Source organism: Chenopodium album, chromosome 21 (genome assembly GCF_948465745.1).
Source record: "Chenopodium album chromosome 21, dcCheAlbu1.1, whole genome shotgun sequence".
Classification (NCBI taxonomy): domain Eukaryota; kingdom Viridiplantae; phylum Streptophyta; class Magnoliopsida; order Caryophyllales; family Amaranthaceae; genus Chenopodium; species Chenopodium album.
The window spans coordinates 25,812,723-25,835,567 of NC_137854.1; the positions used below are offsets into that span (position 1 = coordinate 25,812,723).

A 22,845-nucleotide genomic window follows, 5' to 3' on the forward strand; every position below is an offset into this window, starting at 1 on the left:
GATATCTTGAAATGTGCTCACCTCTATTTGTTTTAGAAAGTTTGTCATTCATTTGAATTGTAGTCATTGTGAAAAGTCCAACTCGTAGAATTTTATATTTTTCCCTTCCCTTTTGTTTTGACTTTGTCTTTTTGTTTTGCCTCGTGTTTTCTTTGTGAGATTTATGGGTCAAACTCAAACTCTTAGGACACCCTTACGAGACCTCACTCATCCTCATAGGCGACTTTGGGGTTTAAAGGACTTGTTTTAGCATAAAACAACCGTGATTCCTACGACAGTGAGTCTTAGTGTACATTCTCATCTTGAGTCTTTCTTTTTTCATTTTTAATAAATTTTTCATCCTTATTCTTTCTTGCTTTTTTTTTGCTCGAGGACGAGCAAAAGTTTAGCTTGGGGGAATTTGATGAGTGACATTTATGGCACTCATTTGATCTCTTTTTGGATGAATTCCATTTCATTTTGTAGCTCTTTTCCTTAGTTTTCCTTAGTTTTGCTCTTTATTTCTTTACTTTGTGCTTTTCGTAGTTATTTTCTTTGTTTTGTGCATTTTCTTGTTTATTCGTTGTTTTTTCTCTATTATTTGTTTGTTTTCATTTGTTTTCAGGTTATGATCAAGCATCCGAAGATTTCTGAGCTTCCTTCTACATTTATCATCACATCGGATGCCTTGTGCTAGCATTTTGAGCTTCAAGATTGGAGGAACCCGAAGAGCAAGTCTCAAGACCGGTGCACACATACGGTGGGGGCATCTTTTATGCCACAAACCCACCAAAATGCTCATATACTTGCTGCCTACTTTGATGTTCATCACCATCACCAAGTTGTGTGCACAAGGATGATCAAGATCGAAGAAGGGGAGGAGGAGACCCTCCTAGGTGCGGGCGCACAGGGGGTCTGTGCGGCCGCACAGGTGGCGTGTGCGGCTGCACAGGAGGCGCGTGCGGGCGCACCCCCCTGGGTTTATGCCCGTACCCTTTCCCGTGCGCCTACTCTTCTTCCCTATGTGCGACCGCATCTCCGTGGGTCTATTTTTGGACGTCATAACCGACTTCTCTCTAGTTAGTTTTACTATATATAGTTTTCCTTCTATTTTTAGAGGGAGAAGAATTAGAATAGATTAGAATTAGTTTAGATTGAATTTTGGGTAGAGAGAGAAAAACACTTGTTCCTCGATTTTTAGAGAGACAAACTTTGGATTTGATGATTGATGATTGAAGATTGCTACATTTGGTTTGATTTCTATCAAGTTTGTAAGAATTCTTTACTCTTTAATATAATCTTATGTTTGATTTCATTTGTTTTGTTGATTGATTAAGTTTGTTGATAGTTTGATTTCAATTGATAAATATGAATTTGTTGATTAGTTTAGATTTGATTTTGATGTTCTTAATGGATTGTGAGTAGTTTGATTGCTAGGGTAATGGTGAAGCATGTATTAGTAATGAATTGAAGTTAATTTGGGGAAATTGATTGAGATAATAATGTGATTAAATTGGTTGATTGATTTTGTGCATGTGTGTGTTTGATTTAGGCTTGATCACCCTAGTTATTCACACTAGATTGCATTGTAAGTTCACATTGATACGGACATTGATTTGTGGCTTGCATTTACACGATTGAGGTGTCTTGTGATGTTTCCTAGCTAGAGTTTATCGTAGTTGGCGCTAGTTAGACCTCTAGGAGAATAGCTTGATATGCTCTTTTGGTTGCAATATTGATTTTCCCTCACATTGCTTGACTTAATTGATTGACTTCCCAAATTAGTTGATTTCATTATGAATGCATGTGGATCCTAGCCCTAGTGTTTATTATCTTTGATTTCTACAAGTCTATTTGTTGTGATTAGTTTTAGTTTTAGCTTTACAACCCCCACTTCCGATTTCGGGATAGCTTAGCGTAAGACAATAGACATTCACTCACTATTCCTTTGGGTTCGACCCTTGACTTACTACTATACTTGTATAGGGGTTGGTTGAGTGTATAAATTTTGTTTGACCGGTTGGGGAGGGTAGTCCAACGACCTACCATTTCTCCATCGATCAAAAAACCGCATGTCGGCCCTCCCCACTACCCACCCAGCGAAAACCGCCTCCCCTTCCCCTAAATCCACCCCAATTCCCGCTCAAATTCCCACAAAACAACCCTATTCCTACTAATTAATCTGAATTTAAATAATACAAAACCGTGACTGAGCTGCTGCCCAACCATGTTACTGCCACTGCGGCAGCCACATTTGCAACCCGGCCACCACAACAGCCTGCCACCGCGGTCAGGCCGAAGCAGCCTCAGCAACGCCGGTCGATGCACGCAGAACGAAAGCCCAACCACATCATCCGTGCAACTATTATATGTTCCAGCGACCGTCCCTAGCTGAAGCAACATCCAGCCGCGTGTCCACGTCACACCAGCCTATCGCAGGTTGTTTACGTCACCCAGCCGTGGTGGGGAGAGGAGGGGCAGCGTTAATTAGGGTTGGGGTTGGGTGGCGTCAGGGAATTTGGGAATGACTTGGTTTTTCTTTTTTCTTTTGTTTTTTGTTTTTATTTTATTTGATTTTTTTTAATTTATTCTTTTTTTAATTTTTTTTTCGAACCAATAACAAAGTGACATGTAGCATCAGAACCTATTCAAACTGTAACCAACAAGATTTTTTTTTTTTGAAGAAAACGGTTAGTGCATTAATTCATTGAAAGATTATCCAAGAGTACATACGGAGAAACCTCATCTGGAACAAAGTATTCCCACAATTGTTCACGACCAAGTGGCACTAGGGATGGCAACGGGTCGGATCTGGACCGGATCTGACTGGATCCGTATCCAGATTCGTTTTTGTACCCTGGATCCAGATCCGCTCCGGATCCGTCGGGTCCAAATTTGAGGGATCCATATCCATATCCGCCGGATCTTATGGATCTGGGTCCAAAACGGATCCTACACATTTTACCTATTTTTTAACAAAATATCTAGTTTTCAAGTAACAAACACTAAGATTAAGATACTATATATACTCATCCATCAATAACAAACAAACTATTATACATTTATACCCCACCCATCAAATAACAAACACTTAGATAAAGGATCATATGAAAAAAAAAATGTAGAATTGCAAACTTGTGAGCAGCAAAAAAATGAAAGAGATCCACTAATTTAGACTATGACTAAACCAGAAATAAGACTAAATAATGAGTATTAATTATTTTGAACAATAATTAAAATGACATTAAAATTAAATAAAACTAAAACGTAAAGTAAGGACTTAAGTATACTAGATTTCACAATGTAAGTCTGACTTGAGAGCTTGTGCTCCCTGAAGATGATGGCTCGGACTCACAAACGTCGACAATATAGGCTGGATCCGCTAGATTTTTGGTTGGCAGTAGAGAGAGAAAGAGGAGAGAGAGTGTGGTGTGTTTGGGGTTGTTGTTTGGGGGTTTATTAGAGACAGGCTCAAAGTGTCATTTATAAATGTGGGCTGGGCTTTAAAAATTATATTATGTAAAAAAAAATAAACGGGTAAACGGATCTGGATACGGGTATTTCAATAAGACCCGTATCCAGATCCGTTTTTTAGTGTAGGATCCGTATCCGACCCGGATCCGCCGGGTCCAAATTTTACAGATCCATATCCGCAGAAACGGATTTGGATCCACGGATCTGGGTCAGATACGGATCCATTGCCATCCCTAAGTGGCATTAACCTAGCTAGGTGATGGGCAACAAAATTACCATCACGCTTTACATGGGACCAAAAAATAGAAGAAAAACTCGAACTAACAGTAACTTTGTCTTCCAATATGCTGTCCACCGCTGCGAAGGAAAAAGAATTCTTCTTGATTAAAAGACTAGCTGCAAGGAATCAGCCTCCAAAATAACATCATTATAGTCTAAGTCCCTTTCTTTCTTTAAACCGAAAAGAGTTGCCTTACTTTCAGCAATCAAAGGCTCCTATCGAGCTCTAGACCTGCTGACTGCCGAGAACCAGACTTGACCCCTGCTGTCTCGAGCTATGGCACCAAGCCCCACCCAGCCTTCCTCAAAAATTGATGCATCAACATTGATCTTCACAGTGCCAGGAGGAGGTGGCAGCCACACAGTTTTACCAACAGGCTCGATAGGGGGGTTACATTCCCATAAATCTTTTTAGTATACTCATCAAAGTCGACCACTTGTCTACTATGTCGAAGAAGGACAGCCTCTTCTGCATCCCGCACGTTTTCGAAGACCCACTTGTTGCGGCGAAACCAAATAAACCAAGTAAGGAACACGCTCTTCTGATAAACATCCTCATTCAAATTTGTGCCCAAGAAAGCAAAATCTCTCCAAAGGAATTGGCAGCAGCAAAGTTAAGAGCTTCCTGACAACCAATTTTCAGCCACAATTGATGAGCTCTAGGATATAAAATCACCGCATGGATTGCTGTTTCATGTGCCGAATTGCAGCTGGGGCAGTGAGGGTCTTCAATCAGATGTCGGTACGCTAAAGTGCTATGAGTCGATAGGGAGTTCGAGCAACATCGCCATAAAAATTTTCGCACCTTAGAAGTAGTCTTAGCCTTCCATAATTCGACCCAAAAATGTTCAAAATAATCCAATGCAAGAGACTTACCCAGCAAATAGGCATATTTAACTTCATATAAGCCATTCTTAGACCACGCCCAAGTAAGAGTATCATTCGGCCGTCGCTCGCTGATAGGAATAGCTAAGATGGCTTGCTTATCTTGCTCATTAAAAATACTCTCCAATTTATCCAAGTCCCAACAGCATGCTGCATCATCAATTAACTCCGCAACTGTTTCACAAACATCAACTCTGCTAGCAGTGGTAACGAATCTGCTATCACCATTGACGAGCCAAGGGTCTCTCTAAATATTAATGTTAAGGCCATTCCCAACCCTCTATAACATACCCTCCTTCACAAGAGCCTTTGAGCCCCATAAACATTGCCAAGAATATCTCAAAACCGGGCCAAGAGCAGCCTAAAAAATAGATGTTTTTGGATAGTATTTGGCCTTCAAGACTCAACTCACAAGAACGTGTTCATTAGTAGCAAGGCGCCAAAGTTGTTTTCCAAGGAGCGCTTCATAAAAAATTCCCAAATCCCTAAAGCCCATGCCCCCAAGGAACTTCGGTTAACATAACATATCCCAACTCTTACAATGAATCTTCCTATCCTTCTCATTCGACCTCCACCAAAACCGAGCCATCATGCTATGGATTTTTGGATCAAGCCACTTGGGAATCTATACACCCCCATAAGGTAAGTTGGAATTGCTTGGATGACAACTTTTAGAAGAACTTCCTTCCCGGCTCTAGACAAGAGCTTCTCCTTCCAACCTTGAACCTTCTTCCATATTCAATCCTTCACAAATGCAAAAACTGCTTTCTTTGATCTCCCTATCTCAGTCGGCAACCTAAGGTATTTCACATGGTTATCCACCATTTTCGTACCAAGCACAGAGCTAAAAGTGATCCTGGAAGGCAAAGAAACCCCTTTACAGAAAGATACTTCCGACTTCTTGAAATTAATTTTTTGCCCGGAAGTAGCTTCGTATTTGTTGAGAATATCAACAATGACTGAACATTCCTGTCGAGTAGCTCTAGTAAAAAGAAGATTGTCATCTGCAAAGAACAAATGAGTAATCTCAGGGCCATTTCTACAAGCCCGTACACCATGGATCAATTTTCTCTCCGAAGCCAGCTGTAGCATTCTAGAAAGAACATCATAAACTAGAATAAAAAGATAAGGGGAGATAGGATCACCTTGACGAAGTCCTCTAGAGGAAATAAGGTCATTCGAGGGAGTCCCATTAATAATGAAGGAGTAACTGACTATAGATACAAAAGTCATTATAGTATCCACCCAAGCTCCGGCAAACCCCAACTTAGTTAACAACCTTCTCAAAAACTCCCACTCTACCCGATCATAAGCCTTACTCATATCCAGTTTCATTGCAATCGAGCCCCTACTACCTTTCGATCTCTTCTTCATAGTATGAAATAGCTCCAACGCGATAAGATCATTATCAATAATTAAACGTTTAGGAACAAAGGTACTCTGATTTTCTGTAACAATACTTTGAAGAAGAGGTTTGAGCCTATTTGCCACTGATCTTGAGGCTAATTTATAAAAAACATTGCATAAAGAGATCGGCTGAAACTAAGAGATACAAGTGGGGTTCTTAACTTTCGGAATGAGAGCCAGATTAGTAAGGTTCACAAAAGACATCGACACTCTACCAAAAATAATATTATTGACAAATACAGTCACATCATCACCAACAATATGCCTGATAAAAATTAGCATGAAGACCATCAGGTCCTGGGGCCTTACAATGACTCATTTAAGATAGATCGACAAAAAGTTCTTCTTTAAGATAGGGACGACATAAGGAATTATTCGTACCTTCGGACACCAAATGCGGCACACCGACCAGCACCTCATTGAGCAAATCATCATCGATCTCGCTTCCTATGAACAACGAGCCATAAAAGTCGAATAATTTTCTCAACTTGTAGATTACCCGTTCGCCACTCTCCATTAGCATCTAAGAGGCCTTTTATGTAATTTTTGCTCTTCCTTTAAGACACTTTATGGTGGATATATTTTGTGTTGCGATCTCCATCTTTAATTTCCGAGACCCTCAAACGAAGGAACCAATAAGCTTCATTTTTCTCATGCAAATCATCAAGTGTTGCCTCCAACCTATTACATTCTTCATGATTTTGCTAACATTCGAATGTAATTTAGCCTCCTTAAGTGCTTCCTCTACCTCAGCTATTTTCTCATTGTCCTTACTCCACTTTGTCAAGTCATGAGTTACTGTCAACAATTTATTTGACATATCAAGATGTCTTGCTCCACTCCAAGAATCACGGATCACCTCCTCAATACCATCCACAAGTAACCAACAGGTTTCAAACTGAAACCTTCTCTTCCTTTTTTTCTTCTTTTTACGCACATTTGAGTCAGTATCAAGAAGTATAGCTACATGATCGGATTTAAATATTGTCAAGTGTGTTACATTCGCCAGATCAAACCAAGCACACCACCTTGTACAACCCACAAATCTGTCTACCCGTTCCCGCACTACTTCCACTGATGGAATGCCCCTTTCCCAAGTGACCCAAGACCCCTCAAAACCAAGGTCCCGCAAGCTAAAATCATCCAAAACCTCCCTAAAGGCATCCATAGCACGTTGATCACACATAACACCCCCTGACTTCTCATGATTCCCAAGAATCTTGTTGTAATCGCCTCCAAAAACTGTGGGGTAAGGAGAGTCCAAATAAAGCTCACGCAAAAGAGCCCAAGTGTTACATTTCAAAGCCTCATCCGCCCACCCATACACACCTAAAAACCTCCACCCCCAATCTCCTTAACATCCCCACAAATATGATGATCCGAGAAAGAACTAAAGAGAAATCCACCCCTTCCCTCCAATACACACATAAACCACCTGACTTGCCTCTGCTATCAACACCAACCGACATAGAGAAACTAAATTTTGTTTTAAAATTTTCTGACTTATGCTTGCTAATCATGGTTTCAGACAAAAAAAAAATATCCGGGCAATTACTACGACTCCGATATCGGAGAGCACGAATTACACGAGGGTTGCCCCCCCTGCAATTCAAACACAAAATTTTCATTGATTTTCACGGTGTTGGCTCAATCCAACTCCCATTACTTGATTATCCCATCTCCGGCAAGCTCTAAAATTTTATATTTTTGCTTTTTAATTTTTTGAGACTCCATCAGAGCTGGATCAGCAAGCACAATCTCATCTAAATTTCTCATATGACCTGACTCCTTCTCCTTCCCATCCATACTAGATCTCTCGGCCTTCCCAAACGTACTACAAAAATTTCTCCTAATTACTTTTCTCTTTCTTCCTGTAATTTCATTCGAGTTTTCAATCAAGTTATGCTCCAAATCAGAAATCTCATCACCAACCAACTCACTGCCAGGCTAGGAGCAACACTAATTTGCGGTATACTCAATTCTTCACTAGTCTCATCAATGGCCATTTCACTGTCACCCTCCACCACACTCTTCAGTCTCAAGCTTCATAGTCTTCGGATCCACAACCTTGATCAGGGATGCTTCACGAGGACGAGGAGGGGGAAAATGTAGCTTCCTAGCAACACTTGGGGGACCTAATTTAACAGCATCCAGATCATGATAACTAGGAATACGCACCTTTCTTGCCGAGGACAACCTTTCTCTAAATTTTTCTCTTTTTCAATTTCTGAGGCAGATTTACGAACAGGTTTCCTAGGAGATGCATGCAGCCAAGGTCCGTATTGGTATACAATTTCATCATCAGTTTCCCTAGCTTCATCTTTATAAAAGCATCCTGACTCGGTGTGATCCAACCTTCCACAAAAAAAGCAAAATTCGTCTAAACATTCATATTTTAACGTCACCCGCTTAGAGCTTAATGCACCTACTGCCAAAAACAGACCCCTTCACAGCGGTTTCTCGACATCGATCATCACCTTCATTCGCACAAACTTTCCCCAACCCAGAGGGTCAGTGTCATCAATTTCCAGGCGTACCTAGGAAGTCCCCAATTTCGCTCAATGTCTTCTTGTTTCTTTTGCTAAAAGGAACGTCTAGCAATCTCACCCACATAGGAGCATGCTTGAAAACAACCTCCGAGGGTTGCTCATCACCACTAACCTCCTTAAGAACAAGAATTTTCCCGTCATAGAACCACGGGCAACCATCAAGAATCATATCCTTATCTGCCTCGCTACAAAATTGGAAGACAAAAAGATTCGTCTCCATCATCTTAATCAAAACATTATCGTGCAATTTCCATACCGAAGTTAAAGTTTGTTTCATCACCTCCACATTGAAAGGTTTAGTGGTCATGAGTTTCCCTACCAACGATAAAGCAATCTAATTCGTTGTATCCTCATCATTCGTGTCTCCAGAATTCTCACTGATCACTTTCGACTCCTCTTCAGTTAAGTTAATTCTCTCAAAAACGTTCAGTAAGTCCTTTGCCATGATCAGAACAGAATTTGCTGGGGAGAACTGGGAAAAATTAGCAAGAATTGAGTGTGTAAAGGCAAGAAATCAATGAAAAACGACAAACCCTAGTCGAGGGACATACGAACCCTAGACGAGGGACCTCTTATTCTTTTGCTAAGAATTCCCTTGACTTCATTTTTGCTTTTTTCCCTTTTTCTATTACTAACAAGTTAGGGACCAATAAAAGAGAATGTTATATAAAGGTGGGATCATTAACAAATAATGCAAAGGTGGGATTTAGAATTACATTGATATACCTAGAATAAAACTCTAGGAAACACACTTTAAACACCTATATTACATTACTTCCAGATTTTCAGCTTAAGTTTAAAAGTCTTCTATTTCCGAATATAAAACCTAAAAGAGGAAAGCAAACATATCCTACCATAGATAAACTAACTAATTATATCTTACTTAAATAGCAGATTAGCAGTAAAGATCAGGTACAGTCCTCCCATTTTCTCTTCAGCATAGCCAAAGTACAAAAGATGTTCATAGACGTGTATTCCACAAAAGCAGGGGAGATATGCAAGAACACCGTAATCCTACTCAGTTTTCCTGCGTTTGAATATAGTTTCTAGCCCCTTGTACACTACGGAAGTACGGAGAATACTATCAGAGCATGGTCTACATGTCGATGCAGATCCAAATGAAGGCCTAGCATGGCACTTTTTGAGCGGAGGTGGAACATCAACATGAGGAGCAATACCTGACTCCTTCCCTTTAGGTGTCACATAACATTCTACAGCCACAGGAGTTATCACTTCACCCTGGTTTATAGCACAACGCTTGCATTCTGCCTCAATAAGAGCTTTTTCCTTTTTCAAGCACACACAAAAACAGTTTTCAATGCACCTCTGTCATAGTTTGCACAAACAATATAAAAATTAAAATTGTATAACCAAAAGTAAATAGTCTTCTTAGCCAAGGCTCTGTTCAACAGCTTCATACTCAGGACGGGCATCTCGAAAATTGCACTCAGGAGGGTCTTCACTTGGGGGGAAAGTCACCATAGTCCAAGAGATATACTGGTCATCACTAAACTCAAGTGTCATAATAGAAGAAATGGCAGCACCAATGCGCCTGAGAATTGTTTTCAAATACGATTTGTAATCTAAAACAACACTGCATAGGTAAACCCAATCCAGTAGCAAGGCTATTCTGAATTTCACAAACAGATCCATGCACATCATTAGCTCCTAATTGTTGCCTTTTCATCCTAAACAAAGTCGCACATCTTTTGTAAATCAGAATTCGGTCAGCAGTAAAATCTTCAACAGCTACATCACACAAATCCATGGGTCCATGGATTGCTAGCTAAGCGACCTTTTCAGCAGGTCTCTTTAGGGATGCAGCATCGTCACCGTCAAAAACACAGTCCCGAAATCCATTCTTCACCTGTATTCTAACAAATACCTTGTTTGTGGAAAAATCAGTAATCTCATGAACTGGTTTTTCAAGTCCAACACAATAAGTAATCTGCTACAATAGTGGCTGGAATGGAACTGCGATAAGGTAACTGACTGCTGCCATCACCTGTATAAGTCAATAAACTGCATGTAAGTTCTATATACCCCACTGACTGCAGGGAGTGACGGGCATTATGAAAAGCCAACCTTTCCAGTACCCGACAAACCAAAGTATTACTGCAAAATTTTCAAAGACACCTGCTTACTGACCATAAAAAGTATATGCACCATTCATTCTATTAACATGCTAAAACCAGTAAAAAAATCAGGAAAAACCCAATTTCCATCCAACAAAACATATATGCAGAGGATAATATAAACTAAAATTTGAATACAAAATAAAACTTCATTAAGATAACCCACATATATCCTTTTTAAGCATAGCAATATTTTTTTCGAGAATGCAACTCTAAAAAGACTAAATCAATATGACATAAAAACAAAGCAACTAAAGCAATATGACATTAAAACAAAGTAATAAAGGATGGCAAGCACCTATACAAGAATAAGAAGAAAAACCAAAATACCAACTGAATACATCCGTACACGGATAAATTGTTCTTGTACAAGGAAGCCAATCACCAATACATAGGATTGCTGGCGAAACCCCAAATGCATAATAAGTAACCAGAAATAAATTCCATTAACAATCATAAAGAACAAATTATCCTAAAAAAAGAAAATGAAAATCTATGCAGCAAGATAAGAAATAACCTACAGCTACCATCAATGGCAGCAAATAAGCAGTAAAATGATGATTGTAGTATTAAGATGAGAATTACAGTAAATTGGATGATAATTCCACTTTCGAGAGGTGGATTCTCTCCTATATATGAGCTTTCGAGAGGCTCATTCTCTCCCAATAACAATTCACACAATATTCAACATATCCTTATTCCTCCTAATAAGCCCTAGCTTATTCCCAAAGTCACTTCTAATAGACTATGACTAACATGCCCTCCCAATATTGATTCCTTGCATTACCCGCCGTCCAAACTTTCACCTTGTCCTCAAGGTGGATAGTAGTTGGCACTTAATTCCAGGCACTGGCAATGATGAGATATGTCCAACTTGCCGTTACAATCATACCCAAGGTCCCGCTTTAGTGAGATCTTGAACTCGGCTGTGGAAAATGTATCCAGAAATGGAAGTAAAGCATGGGTTGAATTGGAGGTGTTGGTCTTATATTTGCAAGGGTGTGGATTGAGAAAGTTATTAATGGGGTTCTGTTCTAAAGGCTGGTTGCAGTCACCAAGTAGTAGATTAAGTAATTGAGATATATGCACTGAGTAATAGTGTTGGTCTTCCATCATATATCTTATGTGGGTAGGAAGAACATGAAGGAAGGCTTTCTTTTAAGAGATGGGTGGGGTTAATAGAAATTGGAGTGTGCTGAAAAATTAAATGAGAGTGGGATTGGTAACCTGGGTTTGAAAGAATGGGTTGGTAGATAGTAGTTTCAGACATGGGCCTTGTCCCATTTAAGAAAATTGAGCCCATTTTCTCCCTTTTTCCACTTTTTAGCAACCAATTTAACGTTTCGGTATGAAAAAAAGGACCCACAATATCTTACCTCAGCCATTATATTATTATTTTGTAATTTACAAATTTACCCTTAGTAGTAGCATATTCTATTTTAGTCTCCTCCTCCAAGCCAACAAGAACCCGAAGCTTCTCTCATACTCCTCTCTTTCTAGACTAATCTGGAAACCGCCAAGCAGCAACCACTCCATTTTTTCACCACGAATTCCACCCACTAAGGGCCCTGTATGCATGTTTTCCTCTTCCGACCAAACACTAGAACAACCACCACATAAACCACCACTCCGGACAACAGTGGCAAAAAATTGATTTCCCCGGCGAATATAACTTGACCAACCCTCCAGGCAAAAATGTTGTGAACACCACCAGCAAGCCCACAATATCAACCACACAACTCACCGACAATTTCAGCTTGACCTCCACCTGTAAACCTATCACCAAAATCACCAAGCCTGCCCCCATTTTGGAGTTCTCTTTCAAAACCCTGAACTCTGCAACCAATCTCCCCGTCAAATTTTTCAGAGCCACCATGTTCCCTACCAGCACCTCCGCGAGATCTTCCACCAGATTCGCCAGCAAAGCCACCTCGACCTCCACCGATAAACCACCTGCATAATCACGACATCTTCCACCCACCCATGGTGGTGAGAAGTCGTTTCTACCGTGAGTGACCTCTGCCAACAAAGCCATGCCAACCCTTACCAATGGTTACGAACAAATTGAAGCCACCATTAGGACCATCATGTGAGCCTCTTCCTCCAAAATAAATGAGAGTGCAACTGCCAATTCTACTTTTCAAATCTTCAAGCTCCACCTCCTTCATATTTTCAGGCTCGATTGAAGCTGCCACCATGTGAGGGTTGAACATGCCTCCCTCACCTAGTGGAATGGTACCTGACTGCTCCTTTTCCTTGACTTGTTCTTCCTCCTTGAGCCCTTCTCGAATCAGACCTAACTCTAATCTAATTCGAGAAAATGCGTTATCAACTATCTTCTCTATGTTCTTCCATAGTGTCTCTGTAATTTCATCTATTTTCTCCTGAATTTTGGCTGTGAGAACATGTCAGACTCGCCAGAGCTTGACTTCCGGCAAGGTCATCAGGGACCGTACTGCTCTCATACCATTTGCTAGGAATTGGCATAATTTTTCAGCTTATCAATGACAGCAAATAAGAAGCAAAATGATGATTGTAGTATTAAGATGAGAATTACTCGTACGATAAATTGGATGATAATTCCACTTTCGAGAGGTGGATTCTCTCCTAAGTATGAGCTTTCGAGAGGCTGATTCACTCCCAATAAAAATCCACACAATATTCAACATATCCGTATTCTTCCTAATGAGGCCTATTTGTAGATAATCTCTCCTAACAAACCTCTAACTTATTCCCAAAGTCACCACTAATAGACTATGACTAACATGCCTTCCCCTTAATATTGATTCCTTGCATCACTTTTCTAGGAACTAGCGTGGTTTAAAGCACTAAAAATGGCAGAAATTAAGTAGAAAGATGATGACTATAGTATTGAGATGAGGATTACACTAGATTGAATGATAATTCCACTATCGAGGGGTGGATAGTCTCCAACTCTCCAAGTATGAGCTTTCGAGAGGTACACTATCTCCCAATAACAAACCTCATAATATTCAACATATCTTTGTTCCTCCTAATGAGGCCAATTTATAGAAAATCCTTCCTAACAGATCTCTAGCTTATTCCCAAAGTTACTACTAATAAAATATTGATTACTTGCACTACTCGGCACCAAAACTTTAACCTTGTCCTCGAGGTGGTTTAGAACTCGATGCCCTACCTCAGCAACAATTTTCGACCGGCTGTAGTGATCTCTAAAAATTGACAAATTACAAAACTGGCTTTTATGGGTTAAAGAGTTGGGCCATATAAGGCTGACAATGGGAGAAGGAAAATTGGGTCTTATGTCAATAAGTCCATATTTGTGCCTTTCTTTCTTGTAAGAAAAAAGGGTTGTTAAGTAAGCAAGCCCAATAAATCTTTTAAAGCCACTATTATTTACTTGGGTTGGTCTAGCACTTTATCATTTTTCTAGCACGTGACCATGGCTGATTTATTTCCTTTGTAATTGCCAGGGTTGTTGAGAGTGCGGATTAGACCGCACCAAACTGCAAACCAAACCGCAATTTTGCAGTTTGGTGCTGTTTGCGGTTTGAAAATTGAGGTGCCGTTTTTGAAAATGACCAAACTTTGGTGCGGTTTTTAAAAAATTTTGGACCAACCATCAAACCGCAAACCGTTAAACCATTCTTAAATTTAAAAATATATATAATAACTTAAAAGTATAATGTAATCTTGCCTATTAGCTAATTGAAGTTTACAGAAAAGAATTTAATATTTGAATTATAAGTTAATAACCACAAAATAAAATAAAAGTTTTTTTTTATAAAAGAAAAAAAAAATTTAAAAAAAATTCAAAAAAATGTGGCTAAACTGAACCGCACCAAACCGCATTTTGCAGTGCGATTTGGTTATAAGTGTAGTTTTCAAAAAAATGCAAACTGTAATTTTGCAGACCGCACCACGAACAGCCTAGTAACTGCTTTTAGTGGTATTACCATAATACCCTTATTAGCATATTCAATTTCTGACTTCCTCTCCAAGCCAACAAGAGACCCCGAGCTTCTCTCATACTCCATTGTTACTGGAATATTCTGCAGCAAGTACAATGGTGCCTCGCCACCCAAAAAATACGACCAGTAGCACGCTCACCCGACCACCACCGGATTTGCTCCCTCCAGCACCACCACACTCGAACATTCCTTCCGCCGACTTCCCTGCGAGACAAGTACATCCACCACTCGATTTATCGCCGCCATTACCTCGTTGACTACTGCTTTTCCGGCCACCAGATTTTTCGGAGGCAAAATAATCTCCACCACCGCTGAAACCTTATGGGAAAACACCCAAATTATATCTAGATCCACTTGTCTTAGCACAACTCGATCAAGTTTTTGAACGCATGATTCCGCCACCTGATTTCTCCACCATTGCGCCACTAGAGAAGCCGCTCACGATAGAGCAAAAGTATCGGTCAGATCTATAAGCTTTCTCTTCCACCTTCGATGTCTCTGGCCCGATTGAGGTTGCCACCATGTGAGGGTTGAATATGCCCCCTCACCCGTGGAAATGGTGGCTGTCTGCAACTCTTCGACGGCTTGGTTGTGCTCTGGCAATTCCATCAGCAATTCTCCTTGGTTCTCTTCTTTCTCAAGCTCCTCTTTAAATTCCTTCAACTCCAATTTCATGGAAGAGAAAATCGGAGAAAAATCATTATCAATGGTTTCCACCAGATCTCTTTGAAGGCTATCAACACTCCTCTTCGTGGCCTCCTCCATCTTTTCGGGGAATTTCTTTGATATCTTCTTAATTTCCTGCTAAGTGACAGTGACAAAATTGGAGGTCCGGTGACCTTATTTTTCAGAAAAGAGAATTTCAGTGGCTTAATCTACCAGGATAGAACTAGCGTGGTTTACAGCACTAAAATGGCAGAAAATAAGTAGAAAGATGATAATTATAGTATTGAGATGAGGATTACACTAGATTGAATGATAATTCCACTTTCGAGAGGTGGATACTCTTCAAGTCTTAGCTTTCGAGAGGCTCACTCTCTCCCAAAAACAAACCACACAATATTCAATGTATCCCTCTTCCTCCTAATGAGGCCTATTTATAGAAAATCCCTCCTAAAAAATCTCTTCTTATTCCCCATGTTACTACTAATAAACTATGACTAATATGCCATTATCTCAAATATTGATTCGTTTAAGAAACTTTGCAGAACAACATATTACACTCCTTTGCTATATTAACTGAACCAAAAATTATCAAGGCCACCCTAAACTGATATTTGTGCAGTAGCAAAACAACAATAAAGCAATAACATTAATCAAAAGTAACAGTAAGATGCTCAAAACATCACACTTATTGCAGTTCACACCACAACAAATACCACTGGATACCTTACGAGAAGAACAAATTACATTGCCCATACATTCATAATAAATCAACAAACTACTTTTTCCTTTTATTATCAACAAACAATCTCCCAAACGAAAGCACGGTAAAAAAATAAATAACTAAATAAAAAATATACGCATTCCTCAGAAACAAAGAAAGACAATTCATGATTTGAAACTTAATTCCAAAATTTAATCCTTTTTCTATAAAAAAAACTGACACATAGTATCTTAAACATTATCAGAAAAACATAGTTAGAAATCATTAGCTATGAACTTATAATCACAGAGGCCAACATCATTATTGAGTCCATAAATCACTGTTCCCTAATTTTGGTGCTCAATCAAAATATTCACTAATTTAATTCCCATATTCAGATTCAATCAGTTGTACATACATTAATGAATACCATCCAAAACATTAATAGAAAAAAAAACAGCAACTAACTTGTTACTGTGTAGTCCAATATCCTTGTTAAGTAAATCTTAATTTAGGTCCAATTTTTAGGTTCAGTTTGATGAGGTACATTATATAAGTATTGAATCTAGAAAAATTTACATGAATGAAGATGAAAGGACTAAATGAATGGAAAAGAACTAAACATAAAACTTCTAAAAGATCATACCTACAGAAATGAAGGAATGAAGCCAACACAATAAGGCTTTCATTCTCAGGTCAAACATATAAGCAGCAAATAATTCAGTCAAATTGTATTAGTATGTTGCCCATTTTCTACAAACAAGTATAATTACTGTTCTTGTATGCCAAACATATATTAGACTCAAACACACTCTTATTTAATTTCTTACCAGGGCCAAACATATATTAGAGTCGTATTATTTGTAACGAATTAATTCAGAGACCTATCCTGAGCAAGTACATCAACAAACAATCAAATTCAGGATTTAATCATGCATTCAATTAAAAAATCGTACCAAAGATTTATTACTGCTGTATATCTTGATTGAATTTTCGGGCTTGAATCTTGATTGAATTTTTGGGCTTGAATCTTGATCCAATTTCTACAACAAAATAGAGAAAGGGTGAGTATAAAATCATAACACTGAATTAAATTAATTAGGGTTTAGGGATAATGTTGAAATTCGAATGAGAGCTTACATTGGAACAGTGAGATACTCAATGGTGGTTAGAGGTGTCAATTCGGATAACCGGATGGAGTTTGGGTCGGGTCGGATATGTTCGGATCAAAATTATCCTTTTAACTCGGATCGGGTCGAATCGGGTCAAATTCGGGTCGTGTCAAATTCGGGTCATGGTCTATCGAGTCCGGGTCGGATATGGGTCGGGTCAACTCTACATCGGTTCACTTTCCATTCGGATAAATTTGAATCGGGTTTAAAACGGGTTTAACCGGATAACTTCGGGTCAGATGAATTTGGGTCGGGTTGATTTCGGTTCGGTCAAGTTCGGTTCGATTAAGATAAGGTTGATCCGTTGATTCATTAAATGGTCAGTTTCGATTCAATTCCATTTTGTGTTTGGTGACGAAATTCATATCCAAATAAGGTTATTTTTTAATCTAGAGATATTATTGAGTTTTTACCTTATTATTGGTTCAATATGATTACTAATTACGAAGCAAAAGTTTTAGATTTCTCATTTGATCAAGTTATGTATAATTTTTATCTTAAAGGAAAATTGAGATTGAATAATTATCGATAACTTATCATACCTATATAAGTGAGACCGAGCTAGTGATATATTGACGAGTAATAGTTACATATGGTGATATATACAAAAAAGAATATCAATTTTTTAAGGTTATTACAAGGTTACAACTCTTCATCAATTGTACAATCTTACGAGGTTATGAGTTCTGTACAATTAATTTAGTTTATTACTAATTCAATTTGTATAAGATATTTGTTAGAGTTGTTAGAATTACTTTATTACTAATTCAATTTTTATATTATAAACTTGACATTATACATATTGATAGTTAATTGTTATTACGTATATTCTTTTCATTTGAGCATAAATTATTGCATATGTATGTAGTGTGTATATAACCGTATGATGTATAATGCCTATAATTCTAGGATAATACACATTTGTAGAGGAAGTAGTAATGAAGGAATGTTATGTATTTGTAAATACATAACAATGATTAAAATATTCTAAAAACACATGGTAGAGAGAGAGAAAAAGGAGAGAGATAGGAAGAGAGAGCTCTTTATATGGACTCCACCTACTTTTTGGGTAGATTGTCTCACGTGATGGATGGGTTTGTAGTAAACTTAAGACTCCAGACTATTTCTTTGTAGTAAAAAAGTTACCTTATTAATAATTAGTAAATATATAGTATAAGAACTTGAATAAAAAGGTCAATAATCAATTATGGCTGGGTTAAATTCGGATCGGGTAAAAATCAAATCGAGTTAAAATCGAGTCGGGTTAATATCAGTTTGGGTCAAAACAGATCGGATTTGATCGGTTATTTGTCGAGTCAACTTCGGATCGGGTTGATCTTAGGTCAGGTCAAATCGGTTCGGTCGAGTCAAATCGGATACGGGTTGAGTTCGGATCAAATCGGTGCCGGGTTAAGTTCAGTTCGGTTACAGATCGAGTTTAGGTCTTGAATTTCTCGGATCAAATCGGATCGGTTACGGTTCAAAACAGATAATTAGGGAATTAGGTAGAGGAACAAATTATGCAGAATATGAGGAGGAGGTGGGATATCAGTAAGCGGGGTTTTAGAAATTGAAATTTTTAGTTTAGAGGTCTTGGTGATTTGACAAGTATGACACGTGTTTCATTTCCTCTTCAATGACACTTTTAAGCATCAGAAATATATTTCGTCGCACCAAAATATGAAAATTAACAATTCGAGAACAAAAATTAATTATGAACCTTTCTAAAAGCGTAGATGCAAAAGGGTCAAATTTGTATCAATTTCTTGTAGTGAGCAAATACATTTAATATTGGTTTTGTATTGAATCTATTGCTATGCTTTTGAATCCCCCTTTTTCTAGTGCTTTTGTTTATTGAATAACGTTAGTGTTCCTAGTTAATCCTTTCATTGCTTTAATTTGTTGTTTTCATTTCACTTGATAATATATAAAATAATAAAAGTAATTCAAAAAAAAAAAAAAAAAAAAAAAAAAAAAAAAAAAAAAAAACACTTGACTTAAGTTAATTGAGAATTTGAGTATTTTCAATTCCGTTTCCATGTGAAAGTGTGACCCTTTTCATTATTATACGTGAACTAGTGATAGTTTGGTTAATTGCTATTGCTACAAGCGCCACCTTCTTCGGAAGCCGGCTTTAGATTCACTAAGCTTGTATCACTAATTTGGGTGGTTCGTCGCTTCGTAAAAGTTACTTCAATTTGTAGCAGCTTTAACGTTAAAGTGTTTTTCTAGATCTTTTGCTCACAACTTTTAACCTATTATTTGAAAGGGTTAGTTAATTACGAGTCCTTAAGTTTGTAGAGTTTATTAATTTTGGATCGGATTTAAGATAAACTAGTTTTGTAAACTAAGTAGGATGCCTGCAAGGCAAGGTTATAACTTGTAAGACTAGGGTATTACTAGGAGGCTAAGGTTAAGGCCTAAGGGTAGGGGCTTGTGCGAGTACCATTAGGAGTATTTGATGTCAAATTAGAAACTAATAAATAAAGGCTAATTTAGAGGGTTTTACACGCACAATTTCAAAATAAATCCAAGAGTGGTTTACGGCTAAGATCATTAAACATTTAATGTCTAGGAGTAGGCTAAGCTCGCTAAGGGTTTAATCTCATACTAAAATTAATTAACGGCCAACAGTTGGTTAATTAAGTTGAAAATCTGAATCATAGATTCAGGAGTGAATTTTTTAGGAGAAATATCAATTCGATGATCAGATCATAATTTCAAGAACTTGTGTTTTTCTAAACTTCACTGAAGGAGGGATTGGATTATACATCAAAGACCATGTTACAGATCACACATTGATATTAAACCTTAAAGTATGATACTGTAGGAAACAACAGGATACATGGCAATGCATGTCATTAGCGCCTCACATTGAGCATAATTGGCAGTTTGTTATACACAAAAACCATTTAGTTTCAGACTTTCAGATGACACACATATTAATCAATAATTAAGCAGACTCTTGACTTTATTAGTGATGATAATGCAGCAATCGAAGTTTGAGGGATCTTGAATAACATTGTCCTAATCTTCTGAAATTCTATATCTGCAAAAGAGAAGACAATTTCTTCCCTGATTGTATTGTTAACAGTCTCATCATCAAAGGTAACTGCCGTTTTTATTTTTATTTTTTTACCAAACCATTCAGAATTGTTTCTTACTTAATTACTGACAAGGCTAAAATAACAAATCAAACCAAACGAAACGCAAGCAGACCATACTATTGATCAACAATACTCAATAATTAATAACCTTAGTTGCGGAAATTATTGTACAGGTCAAAGTATAATGTCGTCAAAATCAACCATCCATACCTCATTAGGTGTGGCAGCCAGAGTCATCCATCATCACAAAGCCGCAATGCATTTCCAAATTTAAGATCATACAGCCGTCTTAACCCCAGATGAACAAGAAGTCTCCCAAACTTCAATACCTTCTACATTTTCCCTTCTAACAAAGAGCCTATTCCCACCTCCTTCAATCTTACTTATTATTCCCCGCTTTAAGTCCTCCACCTTATCTACATAATTCCTCCTATACACACCCCATTCTCTCTCGCCTCCTCCTCCGTCTCCTACAACTGCTCGGTCTGCCACCCTCGACCAAGCTTCCAATCCCCCGCCTCTCCCAACAAACACATTTCCCTTGTAACAATGCACCACCACACTTCCCCCGGCATTCCAGTCTCTACTCAATCCTGGGTTCCGATCCTCCAAATACACCCATGGGTCAGAACCTAATTTCCTCAAATCAGCCACACCCAAGTCCCCCGTCTTCGAACCCACCTTAGCCAAAAATAGCCCTTCTGGATCAACATCAATATCAGCCATCGTATCACCCAACCTACTACTCCTAACCACCCCACCTGGCTCATTCGTCTCCCATACCATCTCCCCAGACTTAGGATCCCACACCCGCACATAACCCGAATACCCGAACGCCCCCCAATTCACCGCACTTCCCACCAGCAACCCCACTTCCGGAACCCACCTTAACCTTTTAATAGCGGTGGATTTGGCAGAGTTACCGGACTGCCTCCCAATCTCCGCTACAACTTTTAGCGTCGATTTATCGACAATTACTACCGCATTCTCCCCATGTCTACACTCAAACGCAGCAGCAAACACCGGCATCCCCGAGTCAGCGATGGAAGTGACTCGGGATTTATGAACCCTTGTATCTGAATCATCCATCCAATACAACGACCCTGCATGATTTTCTCTAGTATACAAATGTAGACCTGAAAAAGAATTTGATCCAACAACCGATATCTCAGGAGAGATAGAAACGATGGAAGATATATCATCGAGATGGGTACGAAGGGTGGATGAGAGAGAAAGAGTTGGACCATCGTAGTACGAGATCTGCCCAGAATGAGCTAAAAGGAGAGAGTTGGGGGCAGAGGCGGAGAAGGCGGAGACGAGAGGAGATGATGGAGGAGAGAGAGAGGAGACAAAGGATGCGTCGAAGGGGGAGAGAGGGGGAGGAGAGAGAGAGGAGAGAAAGGAAGAGTTGAGGCCGTAGAAGTGGGACTCGTTGAGGAGTTGGTGGAGGGAGAAGTGACGGAGTGTGGTGGAGGGAAGGCGGTGAGTGCGGAGGAGAGAGAGAAGGGATGAGAAGATTTCGGGGTCGCGGTCGATGAAGGGTGGTGGGTCAGTGGAGGAGGAGAGAGAAGCGAGGAAAGAGGAAGGGGCGACGGTTGAGACGGTGGTTTCGAAGAGTTTGCCACCGATGTTGAGCTTGATTCGTTGCTTTGGGTTGGATTCAGGGGAAGACATAATAGCACCTTTGGTGTTCATTGTCAACTTTTTTGTGGATAATCTCATGAAAAATTCATATATGGACTATGTAGTACTGACATTGTAGTAGTCAATAAGTAAGGTCTTGTTTGGCATCATTTTTTATTTTCAGTTTTCTGTTTTTTTGAAAACTAAAAAACCAAAAATTGAAAACAAAAAAAAGGTGTTTTCACTTTTTTGTTGTTAGTTTTCAAAAATTATCATGATTTTAATAAGTCTAAATATTTTTTGATCCATTATGTAATATATGTAATATACTTTTAAAAAACAAAAAACAGAAAACCACAGCGATGCCAAACAGACCCTAAGGGTGGAAAAGAGGGGCTCAAATGACATGTTAGAGTAGAAATTGGATAAATTAATAAAATATGGAGGTAGTGAGGTAGTTGAGAAAATAAAAAATTGTAAAAACTAAAAAGGAAAAGTAGTGGAAGAATACAAGGAGAGAGAGTATTATGTTGGGTCCACTAAATATAAGAAATGAATTAAATATTGTAAAACCTTTTCATAAAAGGAAATGGAACAAGTATTTAAAAACGGTCGGAAAAGGAAGGTGAAGCAAGTATTTAAAAACGGAGGGAGTATAAGTAAAGTTTCAAAATCCCTTTTTAATCTCTTATCTACAATGGTCTTGATCGATGTAGATGATTTCTCTTTTGCCATCGGAAGTTCTAATTTGTTATTAGTGGTTTGTGTGGCATTGAATCGATTGTCAGATCAACGATTACAATTATATGAATCGGAAACTGTTCAATTTGAAAACTATCAAAGATCGCAGGACCCCCTTGTAGAAGAAGGTTGCAGAGGACAGCGATTCAAGAGACGAGGGTATTCTTAATAATAT

At 38.7% G+C, this 22,845-nt stretch overlaps 1 protein-coding gene across 2 annotated transcripts; it reads right to left on the bottom strand.

Moving 5' to 3' along the window:
- Positions 1-9,222: 9,222 nt before the first annotated feature.
- Positions 9,223-22,017, bottom strand: LOC145601503 (protein ENDOPLASMIC RETICULUM-ARRESTED PEN3-like). 2 transcript variants are annotated; one of them, XM_081657531.1, is made up of 3 exons: positions 20,517-22,017; positions 16,984-17,070; positions 9,223-10,578 (listed from the first exon to the last, which is right to left on the bottom strand). In XM_081657531.1, exon 1 carries the CDS (start codon positions 21,999-22,001, stop codon positions 20,583-20,585), a length of 1,419 nt encoding a protein of 472 aa, XP_081513657.1. In that variant the 5' UTR covers positions 22,002-22,017; the 3' UTR covers positions 9,223-10,578; positions 16,984-17,070; positions 20,517-20,582. The 2 variants fall into 2 exon arrangements, with proteins under 2 accessions (XP_081513657.1, XP_081513658.1); XM_081657532.1 differs by lacking the exon at positions 16,984-17,070.
- Positions 22,018-22,845: the final 828 nt, after the last annotated feature.